Source organism: Salvelinus alpinus, chromosome 34 (genome assembly GCF_045679555.1).
Source record: "Salvelinus alpinus chromosome 34, SLU_Salpinus.1, whole genome shotgun sequence".
Taxonomy (NCBI): Eukaryota; Metazoa; Chordata; class Actinopteri; order Salmoniformes; family Salmonidae; genus Salvelinus; species Salvelinus alpinus.
In genome coordinates this window covers 18,055,086-18,079,066 of record NC_092119.1, presented here as the reverse complement: position 1 = coordinate 18,079,066, position 23,981 = coordinate 18,055,086, and the positions used below count along the sequence as shown (strand labels likewise).

Sequence of the window (23,981 nt, the reverse complement as noted above, 5' to 3'; positions counted from 1 at the left end):
CCACTGGAATTGTGATACAGTGAAATAATCTGTCTGTAAACAATTGTTGGGAAAATTACTTGTCATTCAGAAAGTAGATGTCCTAACCGACTTGCTAAAACAAACTGCGCTATCAATTTAGGAGTCTACAATCTCACCTGCAGGTCGATGTACCACACAGTGGAGTCTGACATTTGCAATGGCACCATGCAATGCACCCTGGACTGAAGAGGCAGACAAATAGAAGAAATGTGTTAGACCCTCTGTTAAATTACAAACTTCTCTTGGTAATATCGCAACAATATCATCAATGGCTCATTCAAGAGAAGACGTTCTCCCATGTTATGAAATCGGCCAGTATTGAAATCTGACATGTATGATAGACGTTTTCACCATCTAAGAGTTGTATTCCTATTAACTTCCAGTGCAGTGAGAGCATTGCTTTATCACAGTGCTACGTCATACCGGATGGATTTCGGCCTGCTTGAACTCCAATAACTCAGATACACATGAAATTACACAGGAAATTGATAGAACATCACTCTGTGATGCACAAAAACAATATAACATTTTGAAATGGTTGAGTCTTTAGTTTAACAACCTCTGATAATGCAAACTTGACGCCATCTTACGCCAATCTAAAGTAGGCTGGCTAGCTACAGTAGTCTTCAAGGCAAGCCCAACACTTTTTGACTGTTAGTGTTTTCCTAAGGGAGGTTTTGCCGGGGGGTTTGTTAGGCACAGGCATGGCAAACGTTCTCCTCCTGGCCTCGTCTCCTCTCCTTCTGCAGCTCCGTGCCAAAAGCAAAATGTTCAGAATGTGTCAGATACAAATATAATCACTAGAGCTGACTTAAATAGCTATTCTGCCTTCTATGAATATTCTCTGACATTGCATCCTCCTGAACAGGCCCCTGGTCAGACGGTCACATCACATGTACCACAGTAACTCATTAATTTCCTTCTGTTCCAGGGTTGCGGCCATGCATCTCAAGCAACACCCCAAACTGCAGAAGAAAGAGCTCCACCTGGAGTCCAGTCAAGACAGCCAGAGAGGCCTTCATGTGAGCCAGCAGGGGGTCCTGTCACAGAGGACAGTGTGGGGGGTCCGCCCGGCAGTGACCCTGGTTGGTCCGATAAGCAATGGGCTAGGCCAGGGTACGGCCTGCTACCCCCTCAGTGTCATATCCACCAACACCCTGCAGTGCTGCAGTAATGACAACAGTGGCTCCAACCACCTCAACAACAGTAATAATAACCACGGCAACAGTGGCAGTGGGCTGCAGACCTCGAGGCTGAGTGAGTCCGAGGGGGATGTATTCCACAGTAGTGCCACCTGGGCCCAGAGTAAAATCTCCAAGACCACCTCCTGCAACACCCCCTCCTCCCTGCTACTCTCCACCTGCACCACCTCTTCTACAGGCTCAGTGGGCTCTGAGAACCAGGAGGCCTCCTTCAGAATCTCTTATGAAGGGGAGGACAGAGAGGGACCGCTGGAAATCTGGGCTGTCATCAAGCCTGGCAACACCAAGGAGAAGATCGCCATCTTCGCCTCGCCCCAGTGCCGTGGCAGCCTGGTGAACGGTGGCGATGGAGAGCCTGTCAGAGAAGCCGGTGAGGACTTGGTGAGCAGCAGCCCGGTGAGGACCGTGTCTGTGAAGATGAAGAGCTGCTGGGAGGACGAGGGTGGCTCTGTGGCCAAGCGCAGGAGGAGGTCAGGGTCTCAGGGGCACCACCAGGACCGAGACAGACAGTCATCCGGAGCCCTGGAGACACTGAGCCCCACTGAGAACAGCCCTGTAGAGGTGACCCTCTGCCTCAGAGAGAGCCCCAGAGTGCCTGAGTGTGGGGAGGTGGTTGTACGGGTGGGTGGGGAGCAGGTGTGTAGGGTAGAGGGTGAGGAGGTGAGTGAGACTGGGACTGACAAGGTTCTCTCTGTGGTGGAGTTGGTGGCCTTCTTGGAGCAGAGAGCCAGCGACAAGCAGGTGGACTCTAAGCCTATGTCTCTGCGGAGCTCCACAAGCATTACCTTAACCAGGGGGCTGTCACTGACCCTAGAGCCTCAGCAGCCCAGAGCCCCAGACCAGAATGCCCAGGGGACAGATGAGGAGGCAGAATGTGTAAAGGTGTCAGACATGGTGGCCAAGCTGGAGTCAGAGTGCCTGAAGCACCAGAGTGTTAGAAGGGAAGGGTCCAGATCTGGAGGAGAGCTCACGCGCAACAGCCTCACGCGCAACAACCTCTCACGCAACAACAGCCTATCGCGCAACAACAGCCTGCGGAGGAGGGTGGGCCGGGTGCTACTGGCAGGAGCAGATGCCTTCTCCATCTCAGCCCAGCCACCTCCATCTCAGTCTCCCACCGGGCCCCATCATGGACTAGAGGAGACGACCAGGGTGCCGCACCGCCACGCTAGTCCCTCTACTGGCTATCCCTCTGCTAGCACCAGCCACACGGACAAACTAGCTCCCAGCAGCTGCCGTGAAGCTGCCCAGTTGGCTTCCAGCACCTCTGACTCAGCCTCTCCGTCTCGCAGCGTGGACTCTGGGTGTGGCGCCTCTGTCGTCAGAGAGCCAGATGAGAGCTGTGAGGCCCAGGGCCTGGGGCAGCAGAAGAAGAACAGGGCTGTAGAGTCTGGGCAGAACCTGCACTTCCAGCTCCTGTCAGAGCAGGCCAGGGCCAGCAGTACAGAGAGCAGTAGTAAACTACAGTGTGAGGAGCCCCTCCCAGGCATGCTGTTCTTCTCACACACTCTGCCCTCACAGGTGGTACTTGAACACACACTCCCACACACAGACAATACTCCCACCCACACACACACCCCCCAGGACATGGAATCCAGCCCTAAACCCACCAGAGACTCAGCAGAACCCTCCAAGATTCAGCCCTGTGACCCTTCTATCACTTCTCTCCTCCCTGAACCCATATCACATAGTGAGAACTGGGCCGAAGAGGCGGTGAGTGAGGAAGAGGGGAGTGATGTTAGCCGGTGTGAGACAGTGCCTTTCCCCCTGCGCCGCATGGTGTCTCACGAGTTCCTGGAGATGCGCTTTAAGATCCAGCTGCTTCTGGAACCCCAGCAGTACATGTCCTTCCTGCCTCACCACATCATCATCAAGATCTTCTGCCTGCTGCCCACAGAGAGCCTGGCCGCGCTCAAGTGCACCTGCCACTTTTTCAAGTTCATCATCGAGAGCTACGGCGTGCGCCCCGCAGACTCCCGCTGGGTGTGCGACCCCCGCTACAAAGACGATCCCTGCAAGCAGTGTAAAAAGCGGTACGGGCGCGGAGACGTGTCCCTCTGCCGCTGGCACCACAAGCCCTACTGCCAGGCGCTGCCCTACGGCCCCGGGTACTGGATGTGTTGCCACGGCTCCCGCAAAGACACGCCCGGCTGCAACGTCGGTCTACATGACAACCGCTGGGTGCCCGCCTTCCATAGTATCAACATGCCAATCTATAAGAAACCCAGGGAGGTCTCTGAGGAGTAGTGGTACAGACAATGGGAGGAGAACTGACTTGGCTTCTGTGCGCTTTATTTTGTCTGAGGGCTGATGTCTGTCTGTCGCCATATGTGCATGTGCATTTATTTGTGGGGAGTTTGAGGGAAACCATGTTGCTGATACTGATGAGGAATCGCTGGATCTCTTCCTTTACCCCTTCCCCCCCAACATTTTCCTGACCTCTAACCCCTCAGGTCCTCTGAGATTGTGAGCACTTTAACCGTGGTCAGAATTCTCAATCCTCAAAGGATTCTGTCAGGGTATTCTATTTGCTTGCTTCAATGTTTTGGGTTGAAGCATAAACTCTGGTTCTAAGTGTGTTGAAGAGAAGCGCTTTAATTAATCTTTCTCTTCAGTGTTGATGCTTAATGTGTCCCTCCTTACCATAGCTCTTTCCTTATGCATCAACCGACCGTTACATTGGAATAGATACTTTAGTCAAGGTAAAGCCTATCAATGTTATGCAGTGTATCCCACCCACAAGTGATTTACTCAGTGTGTGTATTATGTTGTCTAAGTGAGTACATACATGGCTGCAGGTCCTCGGTTTATGCAAAATGTGAATCAACCCTATTCCATATCCCGGTTGCTTCCCAAATGGCACTCTATTCCCTATATAAGGCACCCACAGGACTCTGGTCAAAGGTAGTGCACTATATAGGGAATAGGGCACCATTTGGGTAACGGAATATATATCCCCACTCCACTGTATCAGGCTCCGGGTCAGAGAGGCTTTGTTGTCGGTTTTGGATCTGATTGAAACTAGTTTGTTCTGTGCCCGGTTGTGTTTACATTGTACATAGTGCTACAGAGTCCTATATCAAAAACAGGGAGAATAAGAGTGACAAGCAGCACGAGTATCTATGACTTGACTTGAATGCATTTATTAGCTTCGGTTTGGTAAAAAGAAAAAGTTATTTACCCTGTCATGTGTATAATGCAGAATTATTATTGGGTGTTTTTTTTTTGCAGTGGGTCCCAGATGTATAACCCAGTCTGTAACCCATATGCTTATTAGCCGCTCGCAATTTTTTTTCTCTACCATTTATTTTTATTTTTTATGTGTGTTGGAAATGGTACACTTTTCCCTATATAATGCACTACTTTTGACTAGGGCCCATAAGGCTCTGGTCAAAAGTAGTGTGTTATTATATAGGGAAAAGAGTGCCATTTGGGACGAGTTTGTTATTAATATCCCTCTTTTTATAATGCTATAACTTCTTGAAGGGAAACATGGGAAATGTCACCTCAGTGTCTCTTCTTTACAATGACTTTAACTGGACATGATCTAAAAGAAAAAGAATCAGGCTTGATGACAAATGGGAAAAATAATGGTCTCTAAAAGTAGTTTGCTCCCAGATATTTTTTTTTACTTTGTTGTATATTCCTGCTGTATTCTCTGTAAATGCATTTTACTTCCAATAAAGCGCATTTAATTCGGAGGTTTTAACTGTCATACCCTACCTATTCATTGTCTCTTTTAAACTGAAAGGAAGTGTAACTGTTACAACATAAAATTTATTATTTTTCTTTACTGAATATTGACTTTATGAATATATGGAGGGACTATATATGTCACTTTCCATTTATCACATCTTGAGGTCATTCAATAACATTCAATTGTCAATGTTGTGTTCTTCACAACTTAAGGTCTGTACTGTAGAGCTGGTTGGTATGCTTGCCTTTCACTGGGGCAAGGGGAATTGGTTAGGGTCCAGGTGTGTTGGAAAAGATCACAACGGAATTATAAAAGCTAAATCTATGCCTTGCTGTGAAAATGAATTTCTGGAAGTTGATATTTAGTCAAACAGTTGAGGGAGATTCACTGCTTGTCAATTTTATAATTTTAATATAAAAATTGCTTTCTCAAAGGGTCTGGACTGTCCATTTTAAAAGGGAAGGTGAGATGAGTAAGCAATGTACCAAACAAAGGGTGCTAATATGAACCAGGGCTGGACTTGTCTGCCTCCTGAAATGGTCACATGCAATAATTTTCTTATCATTTCAGGTGCCCTTAAGTCACAGCTAGGGGATGAATAAGGCTTACATTTACATTTTAGTCATTTAGCAGACGCTCTTATCCAGAGCGACTTACAGTAGAGTGCATACATTTTTACATACTGAGACAAGGATATCCCTACCGGCCAAACCCTCCCTAACCCGGACGACGCTATGCCAATTGTGCGTCGCCCCACGGATCACCCGGTTGCGGCCGGCTGCGACAGAGCCTGGGCGCGAACCCAGCCCAGCCTGGGCGCGAACCCAGAGACTCTGGTGGCACAGCTAGCACTGCGATGCAGTGCCCTAGACCACTGCGCCACCCGGGAGGCTTGGCAATAAAATATCCTGTGGTTTTGATGCTGATCATCTTCTAAATCCAAACTTGTTAGAGCTCTCTTAAATCTGAGTACTAGCATGCCGTGTGTATTTCATGTACACCGTAGTCTGTGCCTGCCTGCCATACAAAATAAATAGATTTACCAGCAAGCAAAGGTTACTATGGCTGAGTTCACAAAGCCTAATTCAGATTTTTTTTCTTCACTAATTGGTCTTTTGACCAATCACAGATCTTTTTCCACAGCTGATTTAATTGATCAAAAGACAAATTAGTTGAAAAAAAGATCAGAATTGAGTTGCCTGTGTAAACGCAGCCTTTGTCAAGTGTGGAACCTGTTTTTCTGTAAAGCCACTGGTTACAATAGTTTGGGGTTTGCAGTGCAGCTAACACTAATGCCCTTGAGTCCATCTGAACATAGTTGTACAAAAGACTTGACTCCACTTCACATGCTTCTGGTTCAAAGCAAACTTTTATGGAAGAGAAATTGCATGAATTCTTTTTTTAAACAACCTATTATGTCACTAGTAGGTTATAAAGGTCATTAGAGATCTTCATTCAAATTGTCTAGGGAAATAGTGCTTATTGTGACGTTTTGCATAAATGCAGAATCTGTAATACCGTTGATTTCCAAATAATGTTCCACAAGCCCCAAAGACAAAATAAACCAACCGCTTAAGACATGCATTTACAGACGGAAGATGGACGTATAATGGAGAGAAATTGTCTCCAATACAGAACAGGCAGTAGTAGAATACAGCGATCAGGTTCTATACTGATCAAAAATATAAACTCAACATGAAACAATCTCAAAGATTTTACAGTGTTACAGTTCATATAAGGAAATCGGTCAATTTAAATAAATTAATTCGGCCCTAATCTATGGATTTTACATGACTGGGAATACAGATATGCATCTGTTGGTCACAGATACCTTAAAAATAGGTAGGGGCGTGGATCAGAAAAAGTCAATCTGGTGACCATTTCCCTCATGCAACGTGACACATCTCCTTAGTGTCAAGATGATCAGGCTATTTATTGTGGCATGTTGAATGTTGTCCCACTCCTCTACAATGGCCGTGCAAAGTTGCTTTATAATGGTAGGAACTGGAACATATCGTACACGTCAATCCTGAACATCCCGAACTTGCTCAATGGGTGACGTGAGTATGCAGGCCATAGAAAAACTGGGACATTTTCAGTTTCCAGGAATTGTGTACAGATCCTTGCGACATGGGGCCGTGCATTATCATGCTAAAACGTGATGGTGGCACGACAATGGGCCTCAGGATCTCGTCACAGTATCTCTGTGCATTCAAATTGCCATCAATAAAATGCAATTGTGTTGTCCATAGCTTATGCCTGCCCATACCATAACCCCACCACCACCATGGGGCACTCTGTTCACAACGTTGACATCAGCAAACCCACATGACGCCATACACATGGTCTTCGGTTGTGAGGCCAGCTGGACGTACTGCCAAATTCTCTAAAATGTTGGAGGTGGCTTATGGTAGAGAAATGAACATTCAATTTGCAATTGCATGCACCCCCAACTGGAGACATCTGTTGCATTGTGTCTTGACAAAACTGGCCTTTTATTGTCCCCAGCACAAAGTGCACCTGTGTAATGTCATTCTGTTTAATCAGTTTCTTGATATACCATACCTGTCAAGTGAATGGATTATCTTGGCAAAGGAGAAATGCTCACTAACAGGGATGTAAACAGATTTGTGCACAATTTTAGATAAATAAGATTTTTGTTCATATGTAACATTTCTGGGATCTTTTATTTCAGCTCATGAAACCAACACTTCACATGTTGCATTTATTTTTGTTCAGTGTACAAATGAAGTAAGCCAAAGATGTGTCCCTTTATATCCTTCTAATTTATGCCACCTATATGTCATTGTCCACCTGTAGTAGAAAAGACCCACACAAACACGAGGCTTCAGGCACCCACGTTACTATAAAAAGAATAAGGGCTCCATTCAATCCATATCAAATGAAGCGATACAGATTTCACGATATAAATTATTTCAAGGTAATTTATGAATGAGCCAACATATGCAGCATTTACCATGAATGTAGTCTCCGCCAATGCTAGAACATTGCCTTTCAAATTTATATTGGGCTGTGGTGCCAAAATTCTACAAAATGGATTGAATAGAGCCCCAAATATTTTTTTTTAAGGAAAACAAGATACCACTAGATCACCAATCCCCCAAAAAAGTACAACGTTGAACTGCTTCAGTGGGGTTCTTTGTCCCATTCTCCTTCCATCACACAGACATGACCGGTAAGTAAACAGCAATTGAAGTAAAACAGTGTCATAATTCTGAGAACACTAAGGTCATGCCCCTTGTTTGGCATTTGTCAGTATTCAAACACAATCCTTACATGAACCATTTTGTTGTAATGCAGCATGAAGGTAGTCAACTGCATCCCAAATGGCACTCTATTCCCTATGTTTTGATTTATTTAACCAGGCAAATCAGTTAAGAACAAATTATTGTTTACAATGACGGCCTACCTCAGGCCAAACCCTAACGACGCTGGGCCAATTGGGAGTATCATAGGGCGGCGCCTGGAATCAAACCATGGTCTGTAGTGACGCCTCTAGCACCGAGATGCTGCGCCACTCAGTGTAATACACTACTTTTGACAACAACAAAAAAAAACATTAAGAACTGACAATAAGGATGGGTACACAGGACAGTGCAGATCTCAGGAGGAAAATAACAGGATAGAATGAAGCCACATTTGTATGTCCCACATCCAGTGCAATGCTGTGGCATTCCTCAGTCTTGACATTTTGAATCAACGTAAGTTAATGCAACTGCCGGTCCAGTCTCTCTTTGAATAGTCTTCTCACAATCGCTGGGATGGAGCGTGCAGCACCCAAAGTCTTGCGAGAGAGACTACTCATTGAACAAAGCCTCCCCAAAAGGCAGTCTTTCTCACTATAAACATTTACACCAGAAGAATCACTGCTGCTATTTCAATGACAACTTTTCTAGTAAAAACAAAATATCCCTTCTTGGTGGTTGCAGAGCAGCGCAGGAGTTGACTACAGGCAGAGAATAGAGCAGAACTATCTCTGTGATTGGGTATGTGGTATTCTGTATAGCTCCAGCAGTCCAGCCTGTCCTGGGGTGTATTCATTAAAAACCAAATGAACTAAAACAAGGAGGGACTAAATGAACTTGTCCAATAAGAAACCCTAGTTTTTATTCTACATTACAAAACGTTTATTTATATATATTTTGCACTAATGAATACAACCCTGGTCAGTGAGCCTCCAGGCTTCTCTCCCTCAGCGCTGGCCGGTGTAGGCCCGGAACCAGGAGGTGACGGAGGCAGCTGCTGAGGAGATCATGCCCCCGGCCTGGCCCACAGGCTGAGACACCTGCATGGCCATGCTCTGGGACAGGTCCATGGGCTGGGAGGGGATGTCACAGAAGCGTGGGCTGGGGACCGTCTCCCAGTCTGTCCCCAGGTCTGTCTCCTCGTCCGTCACCATCTCGTCCCCGCTCTCCTCCGCCGGGCCAGCCGCCTCCGGCTCCACAAACTCCATGGAGTCCTCCAGATCTGCAGTCACCTCGTATGGACCCGTCCTGCACAGAGGGAGGAGATAGGGTGCCATTTGGGATGCAGACTATTCAACATAGAATGCACTACTTTTGACCAGGGATTTTCTTACCTGCCCAGGTTCTTGTTGTCGGGAGAGACCAGGAACATGATGTTCCTCAGGGTGTGGTGAGGGTGCAGCAGCTCACTCTCAACATGCTGCAGGAGAATACACAAAACTGGTATGTGCAGGGTGTCCACCCACTTGGCCCAGAGTGGGTGAAAACATACATTGGTGATGTAATCTCACTTCCTTGTCATAAAATACATTGTACAAAGACAAATATGATTCATGTTCTGAATGGTTCAGTAGGGTCTTTCTATAACATATCATTACCATTATATCCCAAAAGTTAGATTTCGTGGCCTAATACATCTGATAATAAGCGCTGAGCTCTGTTGACATAGCAGTACGCTTTCTCGCAGCGACTTGAGGATTTTACATGGCTGTGGTGGTCGTCTGCAAAGTTGTTTCCGCGGATCGCAAAAAGCCAAATGAACTCAAACTGAATTAAATGTAAAAAGCTTGCAGTACACTCATTTCACAGAGATACGCTTGTTTTTGTGAGAAATCTAAATAAGAACTGGAATTTCACATTATGTATGCATGTATAAAAAGGTATAATGAAATCAAAACGCGTATAGTAAAATACTAGGTCATGTCTCAAAATCAATACCCATCTTACCTCTATTTTGACATTTTAGCATTTGTGGCACAAATCCCATTCAAGTCACAGGACCGATATTTACATTTTTCACACGTTAAAAACATCTATAAGTGACTTTGTAGAGTTTCACAATCATTTTTTTTATAGATACTTTGGGATTGTTTGGACATGAGCAAAAAATGCTAAGATCGGTCCCATGATTTGAATGGGATTTGTGCCACGAATGCTAAAACTTTAGCATGTAGAAACCATGCGAGGGAAAATGAACCAAAGCATGGATTTCTGTCATACCTTGTCCATAGAGTGCTTACACAGTAAGGAAACCAATGTGTCATTTTGTAAATTTGGGTGAACTATACCAAACACTGCTTAGAACTCAGTAGAGCAGCAGCGGAACAACGGCAAGGGGGGAAAACTTAGAGGAACCATGCTCTGTAGTACCTGTGAAAAGCAGAGGTGGAGGATGTTGGTGTTGAGCTTGGTGACAGCACGGGTGAACCTGTACCTGCTCAGGCTGTCACCACAGAACTCACTGTTGCACAACTTCTTGGGCAGATTGACATCCAGGATATGAGAGAGGATGTTGATGAGCTGGGTAGCATAGCAGAGAGCTGCACTGATGGTGTGGGCTGGGTTGATGTGGTCCAGCTCTGGAAATGAAAGCTCTTAATGATCACAAATAGCCTTGGCACAATACAAGTAAATATGGTAAATTGTTCATCTCTAAGTAAAAGATGTTCATCTCAATCAGCTAGTAGTTTCTTCTTTTGGTAAGTGTGTGGCGCTACAAAAGTATACTCAAATATATTTCAAATGTATGCACTAACTGTACTGTAGGTCACTTTGAATAAAAGTGTGCACTAAATGGCAAACGTAATCATTACATACAAAGTATTTGACTAAAAAGTCCTACCTGGCCCCTCATTGGTGCTCTTGTCTTCCACCCAGCTGTAATAGGGGGAGCAGTCCCCGTTGCTAGGCAGCGTGACCCTGGGTCCGGTGATGCTAATGCTGGTTTCTCCATTCTGGTCATCCCAGATCCAGCGCCCTGACAGGTAGGTGGTGCGACGGGCCTCAGCCAGCTCACTCACCGTGCTGGAGGTCAGAGCCAGGTCACACTCTGACAATATGTCCGCTGGGTCCCTGAGAGACAGAGGAGCAGAGAGGAACATCTCTAAAACTCTTCAACCAGTAGATGAGAGGGCAGTATAGATTAATGTAGGCCTATACTTGATGTCTATTGCTAAAGCATCAAATCCCTGGATAGACTATTGGTCCTGTCCTTGAAGAAAACTAAAAGCCCTGAGTCATATTCCGGCCAGCCATGGAGTAATACAGTATATAAACTAAACTCAGCAAAAAAAGAAAAGTCCTCTCACTGTCAACTGCGTTTATTTTCAGCACACTTAACATGTGTAAATATTTGTATGAACATAACAAGATTCAACAACAGACATACACTGAACAAGTTCCAGACTGGTGACTAACAGATATTGAATAATGTGTCCCTGAACAAAGGGGGTGGTCAAAATCAAAAGCAACAGTCAGTATCTGGTGTGGCCACCAGCTGCATTAAGTACTGCAGTGCATCTCCTCCTCATGGACTACACCAGATTTGCCAGTTCTTGCTGTGAGACGTTACCCCACTCTTCCACCAAGTTCACGGATTTTTCTGGGGGGGGGGGGGGGGGCTCTAGCCTGCACCCTCCCATCTAACAGGTCCCAGACATGTTCAATGGGATTGAGATGTGGGCTCTTCACTGGCCATGGCAGAACACTGACATTCCTGTCTTGCAGGAAATCACACAGAGAACAAGCAGTATGGCTGGTGGCATCATGCTGGAGGGTCCTGTCAGGATGAGCCTGCAAGAAGGGTACCACATGAAGGAGGAGGATGTCTTCCCTGTAACGCACAGCGTTGAGATTGTCTGCAATGACAACAAGCTCAGTCCGACGATGCTGTGACACACCGCCCCAGACCATGACGGACCCTCCACCTCCAAATTGATCCCGCTCCAGAGTACAGGCCTCGGTGTAACGCTCATTCCTTCGACGATAAACGTGAATCCGACCATCACCCCTGGTGAGACAAAACTGCGACTCGTCAGTGAAGAGAGCTTTTTGCCAGTCCTGTCTGGTCCAGCGACGGTGGGTTTGTGCAAATAGGCGACAACGTCGCCAGTGATGTCTGGTGAGGACCTGCCCTACAACAGGCCTACAAGCCCTCAGTCCAGCCTCTCTCAGCCTATTGCGGACAGTCTGAGCACTGATGGAGGATTGTACATACCTGGTATAACTCGAGCAGTTGTTGTTGCCATCCTGTACCTGTCCCGCAGGTGTGATGTTCGGATGTACTGATCCTGTGCATGTGTTGTCACACGTGGTCTGCCACTGCGAGGACGATCAGCTGTCCGTCCTGTCTCCCTGTATCGCCGTCTTACAGTAAGGACATTGCAATTTATTGCCCTGGCCACATCTGCAGTCCTCATGCCACCTTGCAGCATGCCTAAGGCACGTTCACGCAGATGAGCAGGGAGCCTGAGCATCTTTCTTTTGGTGTTTTCAGAGTCAGTAGAAAGGCCTCTTTAGTGTCCTAAGTTTTCATAACTGTGACCTTAATTGCCTACCGTCTGTAAGCTGTTAGTTTCTTAACGACCATTCCACAGGTGCATGTTCAATCATTGTTTATGGTTCATTGAACAAGCATGGGAAACAGTGTTTAAACCCTTTACAATGAAGATCTGTGAAGTTATTTGGATTTTTACAAATTATCTTTTAAAGACAGGGTCCTGAAAAGGGGACGTTTATTTTTTTGCTGAGTTTATAAGAAACCCAGGGAGGTCTCTGAGGAGTAGTGGTACAGACAATGGGAGGAGAACTGACTTGACTTCTGTGCACTTCTTTTCTTTTTAGGGCTGTGTATGTGTCGCCATATGCACATGCGCATTTATTTTGGGGGAGTGAGGGAAACCATGTTGCTGATACTGATGAGGAATCGCTTCCTTTACCACTTCCCCCTCCCTCACAACCTTCTCCTGACCCCTGATCTCTAACCCCTCAGGTCCTCTGAGATTGTGAGCACTAACAGAGGTCAGAACTCTCAATCCTCAAAGGATTATGTCAGGGTATTCTATTTACCCAGCAGTTGGTGGAGGGCATTCCTCAAACACTGAATAATTAGAGCAGTTTGCCAGTAGGAAGGTGTAGCAAGCTCATTGGATGGTACAAGAAGCGTGTCTGCAGTTATCTTGGCCAAAGGCTGTGTACAACCAAGTACTAGCTCCGGGTACTAGCTCCGGGTGCCAATAATTTTGCCTAAGCATTTGTCTTTATTTTTTAAAATTAAATTTATAAACTTATGTTTACAAAAATAATATTGGATCAGCAACATTGAAAATTCAATAGGTGATAAATTATTATTTTTCTACTTATTTGATAAAAAAATTAAAAAAATAAAATGGGACTCCTTTATATATTTGGATGCAACTGTATGGCCCTGCTGCATGAGGTACAGCGTCACTGACCTGCTGCCCTGTTTCTCCTCCTGTGTGGGGAAGATGTGAGCAGTGAGCTCCAGGATGTGTCCCTTGCGGACCTCAGCCAGGTGATCCAGACGACCCTGCAGCTCCTTGCCCTTCTTCTCCAGCAGTTCTCCCAGCCGCTGGTTGTGTCTCTCTATCTTGTCCCTCTTCTCCTGGTGGCGGCTGGCCCGCCGCTGCAGCCTCTGGCTCTCCTCCTGGGAGCGAAGCAGCAGGTCCTTACCTGCGGGGGAGAGGGACGGATACTATGTTGATTGATATGTTTAATGGACGCATCCCAAATGGAAAAAGTTGTGGACTATATATGGAATATAATGCCATTTGGGAAGCATCCAATGTCTTCCACTATTTCAAATGCCAGGTTTCATAAAGACATTACGCGGAAAGTATAAAGAAGACAATACATTAAAATGTAAACATCTAGGGTCATTCGTCACTGATTTGAATGTCCGTTGGTGCCATGTAACTCACCACTCTTCACCTCTTCGTTCCCACAGCCAATGGCCTCCTTCAGCTGCTCAATCTTCATCTTGCATGACATCATCTTCCATTTCTGAATGAAACCGAACACATTAGATTTGAAAAGAATAGGCAGGATATTGACACATAGAAACACACAGACAGAGGCTACATCGCGTAGGGCAGAGTAAATTAAGTTTATCATGTTCTTGTGTGTTGTCATAAATTAACTTACCAGCTGATCTGCCTGGACCTTCTTATCCATGGCAGTAATGACCCTGGGAAAAGAGAGTGTATATTTATTCATATGATTAATATAATGAGACATTCCTGTATGCAGAAACGATTGAAAACAAACAGCAAAGTAGTAAGATATTATTCAACATATTCATTATTTTTTAACTCCAACTAGTCTTCAATTTTTACCTCTGTTCAAGAAGTTCTTTCTTCTCCTTCAGCATTTTAAGTCTTGTCAATTTTTCAGTGTATCTATAAAAATATATTAAAAAAATATTTCATTAATAACCCAATGGCATGTTAATTTTTTCTCTGACTGCAGCTCTGCAGAATGAGTGAAGTGCCCCCAAGCACAGGAATTGAGCGAGAGAGAGTGGCTTAGAACGAGCTACTTTACAAAAATAAGTTGAGATTAATTTAACTATAGAAAAACTAAATTCAATGACTAGCTAGTCATTGAATTCTGGAAACTCACAAAAGCATGATAGAACAAGTAAAGCAAAGTATTAGGCCAATGGCCCTTCACGACTTCACTAACAAAGAGCCATATCATGACAGTTATTTTTAGTTTCACTACACTAGAAAGTTAGGACGCTAGCAAGCTACACTGTTTAGTGTGAGATGGTTGGTGCTCAAATGGCTTGATTATTCATAACATATAGCTAGCTAGGTGTTATGTTCCCCAAACAGCCCTACTGGGTGTAACGTTCCATGGTTCTCTTGTAAACAAACTACCTTGCTAGCTAGCCAACTAACAACAACAACCTAGTGCTAAGAGCTAACGTTTTGTTTATGGCAATGCTAGCTTATTGTAAATATAGCTAGCCAGCTATCATGTTTGTTCGATTGTTGAGTGCTAAAATCAATCTTAGCTGATGATGCCGCATAAGTTGTCATCAGTGACATCACTTAGAGCCGTGTTATGAAGTTAGCTAAATGTTAACACGCACAGTTCGGGGTTTCTACCGTCGAAGTACACGAAATCCCCTGCCTGGATGCACCGGGCACAAGTCAGCCTGCGCCTGGCGGTGTTGCAGAGAGGACATCTCTCCACCGCGACATACAGACCCTCCGCGTCGTCCACCGACTCCACCATCAGAGATCCAGGGGAACCTGCGGTGGTTGTGGTGTGTAGGTGGTGAGAGCGAAGTGGTGGCCGAGCACTGGGCAGTGCTCCCAAAGTCCCTTCGCTAGGGCCGAGGGCTCGGACTTCGCTTCCCGCTGAGGATGCCATGGAACTGCCGTTCCAGCGCTAGCTAACCTAGCTAAATGACTGCTACTCTGGCTAACTAGCTACATAACTACTGGTATACGGTCTGACACTCTTCGTTGCTTCTTGTAAACGTTACGGGTATGAAGTCTTAATTTTCGGTTATTTGGTAAAGGCGGCTATTAGCTAACGTTAGCTAGCAAACTGTGTCACTGTTTTTTTGTGTGACATGGTTTGTTTATGTACGTATGGTCACGTGACCATACCATACGTACAATCTGAGTCTATGCAAAGATCTGTTTACTTTTGAATGTAGCTAATCTTTGGTTTTATATGGTCTATGCTACAGATGGATATAATCTTTGCTGTAGGGCAGGGATGGACAACTTTGATGGTGCTAGGGGCCACAAAAAACAACAACTCATCACCAAATTGCGAGCAAAACATTTTAGCAGCCACCCAATTTTTAGCAGTTTCTAAACCCAGAGGCGCAACATCGCGAGACTTCTGGGAACGCTTGCGAAACAGACCAAGCAGGTCAGTCCTGGGTTTGGGAAGTAAATGAGAGAAGTGAAACCTAGATTCGAGACAATGTTTAAAGTAATTGTACTTGCTATTACTCTAACCTCGTGAGTGACAGACACACGTTTTCATTTTCGCCATAAACGACTTTATATCGAAAGGGTGCCTCTGATTTGACGGCCTGCATATGCGCAGTTCGGTGCGAGTCGACCGTCAGACCCGATGACGTGTATATAGGCATGAGTTTTAGCCACAGATAGAACAATTCGATTTTTAGAGAGGTTAAGATATAAAAAAGCTTTGGTTTAACTAGCAAACGTCGCCATCACATCGTCTAAAAGTGTGATCGGGGATTTCTATTGGAGAAGCAGTTTCAGCCCACTTTCATGCGGCAGCTACTGTCTTTGTTTTGTGCAATGTTACATACTGCATTTTGCCATGAGGTGTAAAAAAAATGTTGCAGTTTTAAAGCAAGTTTGCTGTAATTCTACACATTTTGACATGGGGTAGAGAGAAGATTTAGCGATTTTATAACTAATTTCATGCAATTCTACTAATTTTGCCATGAAGCAGAGAGGAATATTTGCAGGTTTTAATGATTTGAGACATACTAACAACATCAATGGGCCCCCCGGCCTGTAATTCAATCATGATTACTACATTTAGAAAGCTAGCCGCTAGACTAATTTACCAATCTAAATAATTTTAGCTGACGTGGGCTAATTGAGTGACTATCAGTGACTGACATAAGAAACTGCTGATGCCAAATCAAAGTTTGTCACGTGCGCCGAAAACAACAGGCGTAGACCTTACCGTGAAATGCTTACTTACAGGCTCTAACAAATAGTGCGAAAAAAAAGTATATGTGTGTGTGTGGGTAAGTAAAGAAATAAAACAGTAAAAAGGCATTTGAAAATAACAGTAGCAAGGCTATATACAGACACCGGTTAGTCGGGCTTATTGAGGTGGTATGGTTAAAGTGACTATGCATATGTAACGGATGTGAAATGGCTAACTAGTTAGCGGTGGTGCGCGCTAATAGCCTTTCAATCGGTGACGTCACTTGTTCTGAGACCTTGAAGTAGTGGTTCCCCTTGCTCTGCAAGTGCCGCGGCTTTTGTGGAGCGATGGGTAACGATGCTTCGTGGGTGACTGTTGTGTGCAGAGGGTCCCTGGTTCGCGAGGGGACGGACTAAAGTTAAACATATATGATGAACAGAGAGTAGCAGTAGCGTAAAAAGAGGGGTTGGCGGGACAATGCAGATAGCCCGGTTAGCCAATGTGCGGGAGCACATTGAATTGCACCTTGAAGTGTATTATAATATTCTCTCTTGCAACAGTAAGTTTAGACCCCAACTTGCAACAGTAAAAACATGAGGGCCTTCAAATGAGGGGTCGCGGGCTGTCAGTTGTTGATACCTGCTGTAAGGAGATGGTTACTTTACATGTGGATGGGATCAGTGTAACTCACACCTGTAATGTACACTCTGATATGGAAACAAGCATGTTTTATTACTAGCGCTCAAACCCTGTAGTTATCTCCACACACAGTTGACTAGAATTCCAATGCTGTTTTAATGTTGGTAATCACTTGCAAAACCTTTTTGAAACATGCGGATATTCCCCTTAATACCAACGAGAAAGGTTTAAAAAAAGATGCACTTACTGTAGCAGTTTTGAACAGATCCATATGCTGTGTATGCATTCAGTTGACGAACTACACTTCCGAGTTACGCTTACGCAGGTGTTCGGCGCACACTAGATAGCTAATTAGCACAGGTGGCTGCCTCGGTCTTCCTTGAACAAGCGCTGTAATATGGCCGCGTGGGAACCCTAACCCTATAAAGGTGTGTAGTAATTGAACCTTTTGGATTTAGAAAATATTTATCTGATATGAAAGATATGTTCCTTATGTTTCTGAAATCGTACCGCAAGCGATGTGTTGTAACGTTCGAACGAGCGTTTGTGCTCTTAACAAAACTCCCCAGCCAGAAGATGCCATCAAAGATTTTTATAAATAATCCAAGATATACCACAGCCTGTCGTTTCCAATGGGAGCAAATTAATCATAGTGGGAGCTAGTAAGATCCTATTGGCTCGTTCTAGCATCTATTTGCATATTTTTGTTAGGGAACACATACTCTGAAGTGCGCCAGTGCAATAACTCAATTCACCCTTGCACTCCTTCTACACAATGGATAAAACATTTGGCAAAGGGTAAAGTCTACAAAAAGGTGTCCACTCTGTTTGTAACAGATTGTTGTTTTGGGAACAGAAATTGTATTGAGATAAAGTTTCATCCATGAGAAAATTTGCCGAATGTCGGCCAAAATTCACTCACCACCATATTTAGTGGCGAGTGGAAATGCCAACCGAATGCTTCAGATTTATACATCTGTGATACTATCGTCAATAGGCGCTATAGGTTGTTAGCGTCTACGAATGGGTTAGATGTATTACATGCAAACTTTCCTTTTTATTAATTTCTTTGAGATGGTCAATATTACATTACAGATTCATCCATCCACCATTACAAAATTATAAAAGTATATAAGTGCACCATACACACTTTCCACAAGTGTAGCCAACACTCAAAATGAAATTTTTTGGACACATTCATGTTTGTAAATAAATGTAGATTCATTTTCTTCACCCATATCAGCATTAGAATTGCACTACTTATTGCTTTCTGAATCCTTTCAGAATGGGGTAGATGTTCTCAAAGGCTTCATAGATCTCTCCACGTTCCTTAGCCCCTGAAAGAAAATGTACAGAAGATCTGGCTGCATTTTGTTAGCGGAAACTTTACAATGTAAAAAGCAAGCATCTGAAGCATGTCAACATAGCATGGTGGTGTGTGGAAGTCAGACAGAGAAAACACCAGTGGTCAACATACGTACCTGTCAGAACCACTTTTCCAGACACAAAGATCAGTAAGACAATACGTGGTTTCACCATACGGTAGATCAAACCAGGAAACAGCTCTGGCTCATAACTAGAGGGACCAAAACCACACAGTTAGTTAAAGGGAGCCATTTAGAAATATCAAAAAATATGGCTCTGGTTACAGGAGAATAGGTTTCTCAGGTCTGGAGTATATTAGACTGCTGTAAAAAAAAACATTGAATACTGGAAATCCTCTGAATATCAGTAGGTCCAGTGTGTTGGGTAGAGTAAGCCTTAAGGCTATACTGAAAACCTTTAAATTAAACCTATTTGGCCTTAAACTCTACAAAAGAAAATGATAGCGGAGCCGCAAAAGCACTTCTGTGCAAGGGTGTTTATTTACACAGTGAAAACAAAACATGAGTACTGCAGCACTAACATACATAGTGTCAAATAAAATAAAATGTTGCTCATGTATGGGGTCGGAAGGCCTCAAGCTCTTAATTGTCAAAGTATTGTTCTTAACTGTACACTAAGCATTTTACTTCCCCCCCCCCCCCCCCTGTAAAAAGGAATTAATAAAGGAAAACATTAAAACTTCAGCATTCAATCAACATAATGGACAGCATTTCTCTGACTAAAGGAGGTCAGTACTTTACAGAGCAGACACTCAATATGTCACAGTGAGTGTACCTGCTGAACTGCTGATGAGTCAGCACCAGACCCTCCAGCCGAATGGGGAAGCAGACATCACAACTCCCCACCATGTTCTGGATCTTGAAGTCCAGGAATTTGGCGGGAAAGCCCAATTTCTGCACCACACGAGCATACTTGCGGGCAGCCAGTCGAGACTGCTCCTCGCTGTCAGAATAGACAGCAAAAACAGAGGAGTTGCTTGAGGAATGAGGGGATCATCTTTATCCACTTTGGGACAAGAGCTCAATGAGCTCCCTCCCCTTTCTCCTATCCTTCAGCAATGACAGGTGCAGTACAGCAAATTATTTATTTAGAGTAAATCATCTAAGAATGGGCCCTGGTAAATGACAGAGCATCAGTGTTCAATAGGGCACACCGTAACAAAACATCTTGCAACAGAAAATAAATATGTGCTTTTATTGGACAAATTCAGGTTATACGTCCCTGTTTCTTAACATTTTATTTTCTACTGAACAAGACCATGGTTCATGGTGTCTGTGGTGAACTGTTCTCCCTCCTCACCTCTTGGCTCCTGTGCAGACCATCTTTCCGGAGCTGAAGATGAGTGCTGTGGTCCTAGGTTCCCGTATTCTCATAATGACAGCAGCAAAACGCTGAAACAGAGTACAATGCCCACATCATGGCTTGACACCACCATATTGACTTAAACATTGTCTGGGCTGGGCATACTTTGATTACCTTGGGGTTGTACTCAGCGTTTCTGGCTTGAAGAGCGATGGATTTCAGGTCCAGTGGGCAAGCCAGATTCACTGTAGATACAATATTCCTGCACATAAACAACAAATGGGCTCACTTGCAAGCACTGATCAATATATAGAGACTAGACAACTAGGAGGCCTTTTGAAATGGTACCCTATTCTCTTTATAGTGTACTACTTTTAATCTGAGCCTATCCTGGCCAATATCTGTATAGTGCACTAATTCATTTCCCAGGGTCGTATTAATTAGTGCAAACCATAGCAAAACGTTTCACAACAGAAACCATTTAGAGCATTTGGTGTAAACGGTTTACGTTGCACTAATGGGTGGGATCCTGGTTATCATAACATCCATCACGCACTGTAACATGGGGATTATTCCAGAACTCTCAGCCACTGGAGTCATGGGGGTCATAGGCGTCATGGGACAGAAGGTAGAGGCTCCCGTCACGGCCGGCTGGTTAGGGTCAGTCTCAGCAGACTCCTCAGGCCTGTAGCCATCGAACACACGGTCTTGTGTCATGTTAGCATTAGTAGCAGCATTTCCACAGGTGTCCTCTGGCAGGTCATCAGGCAGGAAGCTGAGATCCAGATCCTCCCCGATGTCCTTCTCCGGTTGGCTCAAGGAGGAGAGAAAGGATGGGTCCTGGAGCTGAGGGGCACCCTGCAAGCCCAGGTCCCCTTCAAACAGGAAGCCAGAGGCATCCTAGAAATCACACCAGAGAAGAAAAGATAATGAGTGGAATTAGATGCATCCTTTAGTCAGTTTATCTTGTGTCACTTGTCGATGAGACCAAGTGGAAAATTAGGATAAAATACCTGTTGGTTGAAGTAATTTAAAATCAAATGTTGAGGTCAATTTAGTTAATTTTACTGAAAGATACTCAGACTTCTTTCCCTTTACCCTGGCAATCAGGACCACTGGCTACTTACTGGTACATTTCCAATTGGGTCATCAAAATAACTCTCCAATGCTGAATCTTCATCCATGATTTATCATGTAGGAACAGCCAGGATTTCTTTAGACACAAGTGGGAGCCTTGGGGGCGTTCATTGACTGACAGGCGGCTAAATTGGCTACAGGTGTGAATGTCTATGCCCTGCAGGAGTAGCCTGTTTCTGATAACTAGGCCACAGTACATTGTGCGGTGAAAATAGAGTATTTAAATGATAATATTATAATGAACCATAGTAGGGATTTAAAAGTTTTGACGCTCACCTGATTCTCATGCTATTTTGATAAATAAATAAAAATATATAATTATAATATTCAAGTCTGTCAGCAGGAGAACTTGAGATGAACTTTAGCAATTGTTTTGTAGAAGTAGACCGATACATGAGCGTTACAGGAGGTAAACAACTATGTACAGGAGGTAAACAACTATGTACAGGAGGTTAACAAATATGGAATTACTCTTATTTCAAGAATTCTACACAAATACGTCTAATATTACACATCTTTTTTCTATAAATAATGTTCGTCAGAACATTTAGAATATTGAATTAGCAGAAATAGCCCCCAAATATGACAATTTTAAACTGAAATGCTTTAACGTGCAATGTAATGGCAGAAAATATAAATGCCGTGAAAAAGTGTGAGAGACTTTCCTCAGGCACATGGTGAGTTAACTTTTTAAAAAGGTGACATTTGTAAAACTGTACAATCCTTTGCAACCTACCCACTGAAGCAATAATATTAAATAAGTCGTGTTCCTTCTATCTCAATAGATGACCACAATATGAGTTAAATTACCCATAAAACCTAGCAGTCAAACATGGAAATGATTCCAATCGTTTTCCCACCATTCATTTTTCCCATAGGGGATTTTTAGAAACACGTCAAATAAGAGCTGTGTTTCGTGTAGACTTACCCTGTTGTGACATTTTGATAAGAGTGTAAATCTCTCTAGGACAAGGTGACTTATCAATATATTCACCTGGAATTGACCCTCAAAAATGAAATGCTAATTAGCTGCTAATGTGGCTATTATAAAGAACTACAAATGTCATAATGATCTGGACAAGACTGCCGAATCGAGGCAAATGTAAGAATCTCTGGATTAACTATTTTTGCTAAGTGTAGTAATGAATAATAATACCTGTTAGCAAAGGTGTCAGCTAGAGATGATGTGCAGGAACTTGCAGGGATTTGTAGTTTTGCATGATATCTACTTTGATGCTAATTAGCATTTTCAAATCTGAGAGTAAATAGATCCGAATATATTGATAAAACTCACCTTATCTCAAAGAGATTTACAGGGTTATCAAAATGTCACATCAGGGTAAGCCTACATGAAACAAAGCCCAAGTGCTGTCCCCACTTGCTTCAAGATTTTTTATTTATTTTTTATTTCACCTTTATTTAACCAGGTAGGCTAGTTGAGAACAAGTTCTCATTTGCAACTGCGACCTGGCCAAGATAAAGCATAGCAGTGTGAACAGACAACACAGAGTTACACATGGAGTAAACAATAAACAAGTCAATAACATGGTAGAAAAAAAAGAGAATCTATATACAATGTGTGCAAAAGGCATGAGGTAGGCAATAAATCGAATAATTACAATTTAGCAGATTAACACTGGAGTGATAAATCATCAGATGATCATGTGCAATAAGAGATACTGGTGTGCAAAAGAGCAGAAAAGTAAATAAATAAAAGCAGTATGGGGGGTGAGGTAGGTAAATTGGGTGGGTAGTTTACAGATGGACTATGTACAGCTGCAGCGATCGGTTAGCTGCTCGGATAGCAGATTTTTAAAGTTGTTGAGGGAGATAAAAGTCTCCAACTTCAGAGATTTTTGCAATTCGTTCCAGTCGCAGGCAGCAGAGAACTGGAAGGAAAGGCGTCCAAATGAGGTTTTGGCTTTAGGGATGATCAGTGAGATACACCTGCTGGAGCGCGTGCTGCGGGTGGGTGTAGCCATCGTGACCAGTGAACTGAGATAAGGCGGCACTTTACCTAGCATAGCCTTGTAGATGACCTGGAGCCAGTGGGTCTGACGACGAACATGTAGCGAGGGCCAGCCGACTAGGGCATACAGGTCGCAGTGGTGGGTCGTATAAGGTGCTTTAGTAACAAAACGAATGGCACTGTGATAAACTGCATCCAGTTTGCTGAGTAGAGTATTGGAAGCTATTTTGTAGATGACATCGCCGAAGTCGAGGATCGGTAGGATAGTCAGTTTTACTAGGGTAAGTTTGGCGGCGTGAGTGAAGGAGGCTTTGTTGCGGAATAGAAAGCCGATTCTTGATTTGATTTTGGATTGGAGATGTTTGATATGAGTCTGGAAGGAGAGTTTGCAGTCTAGCCAGACACCTAGGTACTTATAGATGTCCACATATTCTAGGTCGGAACCGTCCAGGGTGGTGATGCTAGTCGGGCGTGCGGGTGCAGGCAGCGAACGGTTGAAAAGCATGCATTTGGTTTTACTAGCGTTTAAGAGCAGTTGGAGGCCACGGAAGGAGTGTTGTATGGCATTGAAGCTCGTTTGGAGGTTAGATAGCACAGTGTCCAAGGAAGGGCCGGAAGTATATAGAATGGTGTCGTCTGCGTAGAGGTGGATCAGGGAATCGCCCGCAGCAAGAGCAACATCATTG

The 23,981-nt window shown here is 44.1% G+C and overlaps 3 protein-coding genes across 5 annotated transcripts in view; 1 reads left to right on the top strand and 2 right to left on the bottom strand.

Moving 5' to 3' along the window:
* Window positions 1–4,938, top strand: part of LOC139563479 (F-box only protein 34-like) — a 29,101-nt gene extending 24,163 nt beyond the window's left edge. For both annotated transcript variants that reach the window (XM_071382185.1, XM_071382184.1), the window contains exon 3: window positions 953–4,938. In XM_071382185.1, coding sequence (XP_071238286.1) covers window positions 953–3,470 — 2,518 coding nt within the window. In that variant the 3' untranslated portion in view covers window positions 3,471–4,938. The remainder of the gene's footprint in view (window positions 1–952) is intronic.
* Window positions 4,939–7,588: 2,650 nt separating this feature from the next.
* Window positions 7,589–15,798, bottom strand: LOC139563480 (beclin 1-associated autophagy-related key regulator-like). Of its 2 annotated transcripts, none has more exons than XM_071382186.1 (9): window positions 15,301–15,798; window positions 14,540–14,602; window positions 14,349–14,391; window positions 14,126–14,207; window positions 13,640–13,877; window positions 11,029–11,258; window positions 10,557–10,765; window positions 9,521–9,606; window positions 7,589–9,434 (listed from the first exon to the last, which is right to left on the bottom strand). In XM_071382186.1, exons 1-9 carry the CDS (start codon window positions 15,582–15,584, stop codon window positions 9,134–9,136), a joined length of 1,536 nt encoding a protein of 511 aa, XP_071238287.1. In that variant the 5' UTR covers window positions 15,585–15,798; the 3' UTR covers window positions 7,589–9,133. The 2 variants fall into 2 exon arrangements, with proteins under 2 accessions (XP_071238287.1, XP_071238288.1); XM_071382187.1 differs by having other exon boundaries at window positions 15,317–15,777.
* Window positions 15,799–18,540: 2,742 nt separating this feature from the next.
* Window positions 18,541–21,373, bottom strand: LOC139563482 (uncharacterized). The gene is made up of 7 exons (XM_071382192.1): window positions 21,323–21,373; window positions 20,746–21,089; window positions 20,364–20,451; window positions 20,187–20,278; window positions 19,662–19,829; window positions 18,983–19,077; window positions 18,541–18,838 (listed from the first exon to the last, which is right to left on the bottom strand). The coding sequence occupies exons 1-7, from the start codon at window positions 21,371–21,373 to the stop codon at window positions 18,762–18,764; spliced, it is 915 nt and encodes a 304-aa protein (XP_071238293.1). The 3' UTR covers window positions 18,541–18,761.
* Between the last annotated feature and the right edge of the window lie 2,608 nt (window positions 21,374–23,981).

Bases quoted from the DNA above. Each gene is read 5' to 3' on its own strand.
- LOC139563480 (XM_071382186.1), bottom strand. From the start codon at position 15,584: ATGGCATCCTCAGCGGGAAGCGAAGTCCGAGCCCTCGGCCCTAGCGAA. The intron at 14,392-14,539 runs GTAAAAATTGAA...CTCTTTTCCCAG, and splicing joins AAAGAACTTCTTGAACAGAG to GGTCATTACTGCCATGGATA. The intron at 14,208-14,348 runs GTAAGTTAATTT...GGTTTCATTCAG, and splicing joins AGGTCCAGGCAGATCAGCTG to AAATGGAAGATGATGTCATG.
- LOC139563482 (XM_071382192.1), bottom strand. From the start codon at position 21,373: ATGGATGAAGATTCAGCATTGGAGAGTTATTTTGATGACCCAATTGGA. The intron at 20,452-20,745 runs GTGCGTGATGGA...GTTTATGTGCAG, and splicing joins GGAATAATCCCCATGTTACA to GAATATTGTATCTACAGTGA. The intron at 20,279-20,363 runs GTAATCAAAGTA...ACTCTGTTTCAG, and splicing joins ACGCTGAGTACAACCCCAAG to CGTTTTGCTGCTGTCATTAT.